Raw genomic sequence first — 9,345 nt, 5'->3', positions numbered from 1 at the left:
TTTTTTTCCCTCATTTACGTATAATGGGCGGAATTTTATGTCTATAAAAACATCAATTTTGCTCCAATTTACTTCAGATTTGGCACATATATAGAGGTAATTGATATGCTGACATCAGCACATGCATAGACATGATGACATCAGCTGGATTGATGCCAAAATAAGGTACAATATGTGCAAGGGCCAGGGTTTGTTGTGCCTGGCACTTGTTTTATTAAGGTTTTATTTCGGCCAAAGTCACATTACATGGTCGGTAATTACATGGAGGGGGTTGGATTAATGACTTTTACGGTAACTAGCCACTAGGGGGAAATTGAGATTATAGGTTACAGTTTTGAGAAGCCGTCACTCTGTCCATCTTTATATACAGTCTATGTTTGTGTTACAGTATGTTTCTGTTTGTAAAAATTATAATGATATGTAAATGAAATGGGCGTACATAAGTTTGAGGGGTGGAGTTAAATCAAGAATGACACCCTCCACTTTCAGAATAGTGTAATATGTGAGCTCACAGTCTGTGTTGAAGTGCACTAATTATTACATTTTCCTATTATCCCAGCTGGTCCAGGTTACCATTCCAGTGTCGTTAAATCTGACTCGTGTGTGTGTATGTGTGTGTGCATGCATGGTGTATGATACATTTGTGCCTAGCAGCGATCCTTATGTGTACTTACAAATTCATTCCCCGGGTGCATATGCCTTTGAAGCTCAGCAGGGTAGACTAATAGCTTTTAATTTTAATTAATTTCCTCTCTCTATTAATAACCTATATCATTCCCTAAGTGGTTCCAAGTTTTAAAGGTGCTGCATTACTCATTAGCCAATTGCTTGGTAATGGGAAGGCTTTGTGCATAGCCAGCAGAAACTACAAGTTGGCAAGGTCATCCTATAAAGTCTGAATAACTCTCACTATCAGATGTGATTGTGTGCACAGACGTGGTGACAAGAAACAAACGTGGAGGGGAGATGTGTGTGATCACTCAGTCAAAAAGTGAAAGATAAGGTAAAACAGCTTTAAATAGGGGGATAAAACTAGCCTGAGGGGGATTAGTTTGATCAGAAACAAATTCATAAACTCTCTGGAGGTGGTGGAACACACTGCCTTGTTGTGCTGCAAATGCTGCATGTAAACACCTTGGCATTTCACAATGTTGGATAAATCACTTTGAAATTTACTTACTGAAATTACTTCAAACGGAATGCCTGTCTGAAAAGGTCTGCCTTTGGCTCACACAAAGCTGCCTAGTGAATGATTGCTGGCAACCCATTTCCAGGATTTACTTATTCGACTCCTCTACAAGTGCAATCATGCAGTCTGTGTTCTGACAGATGAGTTGTAACGACTTCATTTGAAGGGAGTGATCTGAGGGAGACAACCTGGTAGAGAGAGAGGACAGAGAGAAGATTTGATTTTTTAATGTGCAGTTTATTTTATTCCCAACATTATTTTTTCTTCAAACCAAAACTCTATACCTCATACCTTATAAAATGTTCAGAATCAGATCAGAAATACTTTATTAATCCCTGGGAAGAAATTTGTGAGTTACAGTTGCACAAACGTAGTTAAAGTAAAGAAAGAAAGCAACTCAAGGGCAAGGAAAAACAAAATAAATGATAAGTAAACAATAAACAATGCTATGTAGTTATGTACCAGATAAGTACAGAAATGTAAGGGAAGGGAGTTACAGTATTACTGTTAGTCATGAAAAAATGGAAATTGATTATAATAATATAACTGTAATGCTGACATACAGCCGCAGAAAAAAATTATTAGACCATCAAAAGTCATCAAAAACAATGGTTATGCAATCAAGTACTAACTCCTGTGTGTATCATGTGACTAAAACAGACAGAAAAGAAAACATGGAATGCCGAAAAACACTGTTTTTGTCAGTACAATGCCATAGCTCAGTGTTTTTCAACCTTGGGGTCGGAAGCCCACGTGGGGTCGCCTGGAATTCAAATGGGGTCGCCTGAAATTTCTAGTAATTGATAAAAAAAAAAAAAAAACAAAACAACTTACTAATAAAAACATGGTGAGTTGACAGAGACATTCCCAATCCATAAAAGACAAACTGTGGCTGTGAAACTGCAGCACTGTGGCTCTGTTTATGTGTCAAATGTTTATTGTGGTCGGTTTCAGATGCGGCAGCTCTTTCACAATTCATAGTTTGAGTTATTGTTTGTTCAGTATTAATTGTCAGCCTTGTAAATCCAAGCTGGACTGACTGTACATATCCTGACCAAGGAAAATAAAATTCTCACTTTGTGCAGTAATCTACACCTGGCTTTTCTGTCTCCGTCCATAATAATATACATTATATAGACTAAATGTCCTCTAAAACTGACATTTATTTGCAATATAGTATAGCGAACTATTACATGATCAAAAACTACTTAATCCCCCCCCCCCCCAAAAAAAAATAAAAAAATCTCCATTTTGAATGTCTGGAGTCGCCAAAAATGTGTGATGTTAAAATGGGGTCATGAGCCAAAAAAGGTTGGGAACCACTGCCATAGCTATTGATGTAAGAACTGAAGTGATTTTGGTTATTATCAAGAAAACATGGGAAATGGATAGATATCAGTTCTTAAATTAAACTCTTTTGAGCTATTTTTGTTGTTATCATTATATCTGTCCAAACAAATGAACCTTTAGTTCTACCAGGCATTAAAATGAATAAGAAATTGAAGAAAACAAGGGGTGGTCTAATAATTTTTTCAGCGACTGTATATGTCTACAGATATTCCTGTCCCCATCTACTGAACACATGCTTCCTAAGGTCTCCTGTCTTTCAGTTCACTCATGTCAGCTGTTTCCTGAGCTCTGTAATGCCTACTCCCCTCACTAGAGTTAACTAAAGAGGTTTCCCCTCTCTTCATTTCTGCTCCTGCAATGTTTCCTCTCTTGTGCCTGACTGGAGTTTCCTTCAAAAAAAAAAAAAAAAAAAAAAAAAAAAAAAAGTTCCCTCTCTGGCGCATTTCCTTACAGTCTGCCTTTCTTTGACTTCCCTCCCCAGCATCTTGGTCGCGGAGCCATAATACAGACGCACACGCAGACACTGACGCGCCTGCGTGAACGCGCACCGCTCATTTGGCAAAGTTTGAGGCGCCGACTTTCCAACTCATTTCAGACGCGTCAGATAGAAACGGGTAAAATATGCGGGATATTTCCCACTGACTGAACAGAATTTATTCCCTCCTCAGTGATAAGAAGCTGGGCGCCTGCGATCTTTTATCTGGCCATGAACGGAGCTATATTATCCTCCACCTGCACTCAGTTGTTTCGGAGTTGAACTGGGTGTCTGTGCGCACAACTTTCCAACAGCCGAGTGGTTTGGACTCTGTGGCGTAACAGGGTACACCGTGTGCGTGGGTCAGCTGACAAGTGGGAGAATGAAATCTGGAGTTTTCCATTGACTAAGACTTTGTTTTATTCTAAAACACTTCAGAAAATAACCTAACTAGAAAGTGGGAAGGCCATTTTAAAGGACATTTTCACTGCATTACTGCTGGAGTTTGTTGGTGCCATGAGTGGACCAGTGGTTTTCCAGATGTGGATGCTTTTATTATTGGGGACTACAAGTGAAGTCGTCAAGGCTCACGTCTCCCCAGCTCAAGTGATCAGGAGGAACGTGAGGAGCGATGGTGAGTTCACTGACTGTTGAATGGTTTTGCTCTTCAGACTTTTGCTGCATGTTTCATCCTTAGTCTTCTGTTATTAATGTGTGTGTTTGTGACTAGACTGTAATATTTTTCCTTTAGATGAAATCAGACCAAGTTTTAAGAATTTCTAAATCCCTTTCAACTGTGGACAAAAGTTCCTTTAGATTTTTCCCAGAACAGTACATATTTGTATCATCCGCAAAAATAATAAATTTGAATAATTCAGTGACATTACAAATATCATTAATATAGAGCAGAAAAAGTTTTGGACCAATCACCGATCCTTGGGGGATGCCACAGGTGACCTTCCTGTATTGTGACATAGTATTGTTAATTTGTACATATTGCTGTCTATTTTCCAAGTAGCTTTTCAGCCAAGAATAAGCCACACCTCTTATCCCATACTTCCCCAGTTTTCCCAATAATATGCTGTGATCTATTGTATCAAATGCCTTCTGTAAAAAAAAAAAAAAAAAAAAAAAAATTATATATATATATATATATATATATATATATATATATATATATATACCAACTGAATATTCCTCATTTTCATTTGCCTTTGCTATTTTTTCTACCATCTCCATTACAGCATAGTTAGTAGTTCTGTTCTCCCTGAAGCCATATTGATGTTCACCCAATATTTTACATTTTTCAGTAAAAATATCCAGTTGTTTAGCAAATAATTTCTCTAATATTTTTGAGAATTGGGGAAGAAGGGACATTGGTCTGTAGTTATCAATGCAATGCTTATCTCCATCATCATCATGTTTTTTCGTCAAATATCCCATATTATAAATGATATTATCCATACAGTGTTACTTAACCCTTTCATGCATAGTGGTCACCACAGTGGACAGCTATTCAAAGCTGTTCTCTTGTATATTCATGGATTTTGTTGTTGTAGCTCCCTGTCAGCTAACACATTGGGTGCTCATGCATCATCCCATACACTGCAATTCATACCATTACTGTAACTTTGATGTTCTTGATCAACCTGATATGCAGTAACATGTTTGAGTGTAAAGCAATTGCTTGTTTTTTTGTTTTTTTTTTTAAATTGTAATTAACAACAAAAAGGTGTTTTTTTTTTTGCATATTATCTCCATGAAGTGAGTAATGACTAGTATTAGAGTATGTTAAAATACAAGAAAACATCAGATTAGCAGCATTAAAAACATTTTCATTTCATAGTTTTTACACAGTATATTAGTAAATACATGTTTCTTTGCTTCAAAAATTAAACACATGATGTCCAGCTGAGTGGACACTTTTGCAACTCTGTGAAAATAAATTCATAAAAACTTTTTCAATTGCATAGTTTTTGAAATGCCTAAAGAGGTATAAAAACAAATCTTGATTAAGGTTCTCATAATTCATGCATGAAAGGGTTAAAGGAGACAGATCTTGGCTGAAAACACTTTTAGTGACAGATACTAAAAACTTAAACCTGTAATTAAACTCCCCTCTGTTCTTTTTTCTCTCTAAGAAATGACTCAGAAATATTCAGAAATATTCAGAAACAAAGCCTTGGGCCTTTCCAGCTTTACACAGATGCACCATGCTTACCAGTTACCTGGCCCAGAGGCTAAAGTCATGGTCCTGCACACATACACACACAGCCACAGGGTTTCTTTTGGCACAGAAACATGAAAATACCACTGTATTAGGTTCTAACCTGGACGACTGCCCCAAAGCCTTTTCACCTCTCAAGCCTGCCTTTTTACAAAAACAATAACATGAAGGTCTGACACATAAAACAGCCCACATATCAGTGACCTGCTCAGTTAATTGACCTCTGTTTGGCCAGTCAGTTGACTTTGAAAACCTCTATAGGTGAAAAAAACATTTCATATAAAAGTTGTATTACATGCTAGTTGACATACAGTGTGGATGTTGTTCACCCAAAATCCTTACAGCTATTTTTTTTTTTTTTACATCACAGGGTTGTTTGTTTCAAAATTACACTATTATTCTCAGTTGTTTTTACTGTTTTCATTGCTTTATCTTTTAACTAAAAACTGTCAAATTGTCTGACAGACCTTTATAAGAAAATCTGCAACTGCCTGTGGTTTATCATTTATTCTCATTTAGACAATGTAGTGTTAATATATCTTTCACAGGCTTGACAAAGAATGTGATGGCTTCCTTGAACAATGTAATTTATTGGGTCAGGGGTTGTTAACTATCAAGCTACCTTTAAGAACCAATAATATCAAATAAGACTGATTTAATTGAAGTCAATGATTTTGATCTCTTTATAAGATGCTATTTTTGCAGCAGAATCTTTGTTAGATGATGCACAGTCCCAGCAGCTTGAGGACTATCTAATCCACTGCACACAATCTTACAATAATGTACTCAACCCAGTTCTTATCTTTTATGTGTGTGTTTATGCATTTTTGGTTGGTTTATGTGGAATTTGAGAACTTAGCCTCATTATTTGATTGACTGGTGTTGATGGACTGATTTTCCATGCCTAGGAGTGAGCTGAAACGGGCTCTGCAGGGTTCACTTGCCCATTTACCATTGTTAAAATATGTGCGTGTGTGTGTGCAAATGTGTGTCAGTGTTCTGACAGTAGGCCTTAGCTCATTCCAGGAATTCACCCGAAGGTTTTTCCTCCTGTGTTTGTTCAGCATTTTGCTCGTTCTTCTCTCCTTCCATTGAAGTGTGTCAGTGTGTACATTAAAGAGGCTGAGAGGGGTAGTTGATAAGCTGTATTTATAGGAAAGGAAAGACTCTAGTACACACATAAACATGAAGCAAAGTAAACATTTTTTTATTTATGTTCTGAACATCTGTGTTCTTGTTGCACACATTTGTGTTAGCAAGGAAATATGTACTTGCATGTGCAGGTATAGACAGAAACAGTCACACACACACAGTCACTTTAACCTCATTATGAACCTCTGGATGACTTTCAGAGTTTTTACTAGTCAGTTAAATTCCTCACTGCAAAAATCAAAATCTTACCAAGTATATTTTTCTCATTCTAGTCAAAGTATCTCATCACACTTAAAATAAGACAAAATCACCTAAAGAATAACTTGTGAGATATTATAAGAACTTATTTTTAGACAATAGATCTTGAAAATCTTATTTCAAGAAATCTTACCAAGATCATTTTCACTTGTTCCATTGGCAGATTTATTTTTTTTTTTTTTTTGCTTAATTCAAGCAAAAAAATCTGAAAATTGTGGAAAAAAAGTGAAAACTATCTTGGTAAGATTTTGATTTTTGCGGTGCTTACTCAACCAAGTAGTGAAATCAATGGTTAGTAGAACATCATAATTTGAGAAAACACTGCTCTGACTTTGAATGCCCGCTAGTGAAATATACAGCAGTGCATTTACAGTAGTTCATCAGTGTTGGATGATCCACATCATGACTGTTCCTATAATGTATGGATGTTTATCCATAGTGTTTTGAATCCAGTAGACCACTGTATATCCACAGTTTTAAGATGTTATAATAAACAACAATACACATTCAATTAATTAATTAATGTTACATGATAAGTATGAAGGAAGTTTGTTTGACAAGTAATTTATTCATTTACCCCAGTTATAAAAAGATGTAGAACTAGGTCATTCTTTTATGCCACTTGGTGTCAGTCTGGTCTGTACTATGCAGATTGATTATTGATCATTTATTAGGCTTTTTGTCATCACATTATTGAACCATGTTATTGCACACTACTGATGTTCCCTATATCATGCAGATCTTTTATTATTTGAACTGACACTGACTGGAGTGTAAATTCACCATGAGAGAAACACGTTAACACAAGCACACAGTGGTCCAATGAGGGCATCACACAGCATTATGAGTTGGACTGTAAGGGTGAAAAACCCCTGAACCATCCTCCGACTCCTCATCCATTGAGGCCAACTGGCCATTAGAGAGTATAATTTATATTCCTCAATGCCAGGCTCCCTGCATGTATCTTTTTGATTCTCCTTTCATTTCTTCTAGTAGTTCTCCTCTTATCTGGTGCCTTCTTCTCTCAGTGCTGTCTTATCAGCCTGTGCTTCACCACATATCACTCCATCTCTCTAGATCCTCCTCTTTCAATCTCTCCCTTTCTCATTTCTGTCTTTATCTTCCCATCTTCTCCCATCTGTTTCAGCTCTTTTTAATCAAAACCTATTTCACCCTCTTGGCTTTCTGAGCAAATATAATGTGGCAAACAGCGTTACAGACACATACTCACACACCATGAAGGTACCTGTACAAGGACGGAGCATTCCATCAACCTCTGTGAGGCCACAGACATTTCTATAGCTATTGCAGCCATATTTTTAAAGACATGCATTCAAACATTTATGATAGAAAAGCATAAATTCACTAAAGGAAATTTGAAGTGCTAGTTGCACACTGCACTTATATACACTGGTACAGACACGAAATACATGGACTCTCAAAGGCTTTTTTTGCTGTCATTCTCATGAGAAAGGTATTGACATTTCAGTTCATGTGATGTTATCGTTCCTGATCATGTCTGAGAACTTGAGGTGGCCTTGTATCTGATAATACATACCAATGGTGGATTTACCTACCAGTGCCCTCGGCACAATGTTGAAAATAATATATATGCTGCTGCCAGGATTTGAACCCTGCTCTCCCACATTGTAGACCATTGAGTTACTTACTGAATTATCCATCCACATGTGCTTCAAATGCAAATTTATGTGCCCCAACACTCTCTTATCTCTTGTATTGGAGGGTGTGTGTGTGTGTGTGTGTGTGTGTGTGTGTGTGTGTGTGTGTAATGCACATGCACCATTTGTGGTGAGAGCCTATATGGTAGAGGGAGTTTATTCTAAACTAAAGTCTAATCATGAAGAGACAAGTGTCTATTCAAGCAGCATTTGGGTCTACATATTGGAAAAACAAACAGGCAGCCACAGAAGGTATGTAATGTATTATTATACGGTAGGAACTATTTTACTGCATGGCCTGAATATTAAATATCTTTGAGTTGCCGTGGAACACAGCCAGTGATTGAGTGAATCACACAAAGTTGTCAAACATAGGCCTATACCTTCATCCTGTTGTTTCTGATTTTAAATTATTTGGAATGCAACGGAATTCAATGCCATAACTGAGGCCAACCTTATTAAAGCAAACTCTTTGCTTTGGTTCCAAAAGTGGTCATATTAGTGAGGTTAAATTGTATTCATTTTATTAGTTTATGATAATAAAAAAACAACATAGTTTTATGTGATTTAAAGCATTTATAATCTCAATTTTGCTTTGCCTTACCTCCTTGAATCCCAACTGGTGCTCCGACACCCCCCCCTTCTATTTTTTTTCTGGATCCACCAATGCATACACACAAAGTTCTGTAGTTTGTGAAAAAGACATATATTGAAGCATGCTAAACATACTGTCATTTTATACCAGATAATGTATATTATATTATTAAGGCTGTTGGCTACCAGAGAAGTGTTTGTATAGAATGGATACTTCAAGTACTGGAGTGTGAAGTGGAATTTTTGTTTGAATACACTTCTGTTGTGAATTTGGATTTATTGGCTGAGTCATTGTGAATGAGAGTTAGAAAGCTGACATGATAGAGGAGGAATATAAAATAGAAAGGAGATGCATTCAACTTAATGAGAGAGCAACTCAAGAGCTTAAAAAGTCAAGACACAAAGCCAGGACAATAGACAA

The 9,345-nt window shown here is 36.8% G+C and overlaps 1 protein-coding gene across 2 annotated transcripts in view; it reads left to right on the top strand.

Moving 5' to 3' along the window:
- Positions 1–3,079: 3,079 nt before the first annotated feature.
- Positions 3,080–9,345, top strand: part of pdgfd (platelet derived growth factor d) — a 94,137-nt gene continuing 87,871 nt past the window's right edge. For both annotated transcript variants that reach the window (XM_030153084.1, XM_030153082.1), the window contains exon 1: positions 3,080–3,648. In XM_030153084.1, coding sequence (XP_030008944.1) covers positions 3,531–3,648 — 118 coding nt within the window. In that variant the 5' untranslated portion in view covers positions 3,080–3,530. The remainder of the gene's footprint in view (positions 3,649–9,345) is intronic.

Source organism: Sphaeramia orbicularis, chromosome 13 (genome assembly GCF_902148855.1).
Source record: "Sphaeramia orbicularis chromosome 13, fSphaOr1.1, whole genome shotgun sequence".
Classification (NCBI taxonomy): Eukaryota; Metazoa; Chordata; class Actinopteri; order Kurtiformes; family Apogonidae; genus Sphaeramia; species Sphaeramia orbicularis.
The sequence above is the reverse complement of the archived record's forward strand: the minus strand, read 5'-3'. Positions and strand labels throughout refer to the sequence as shown.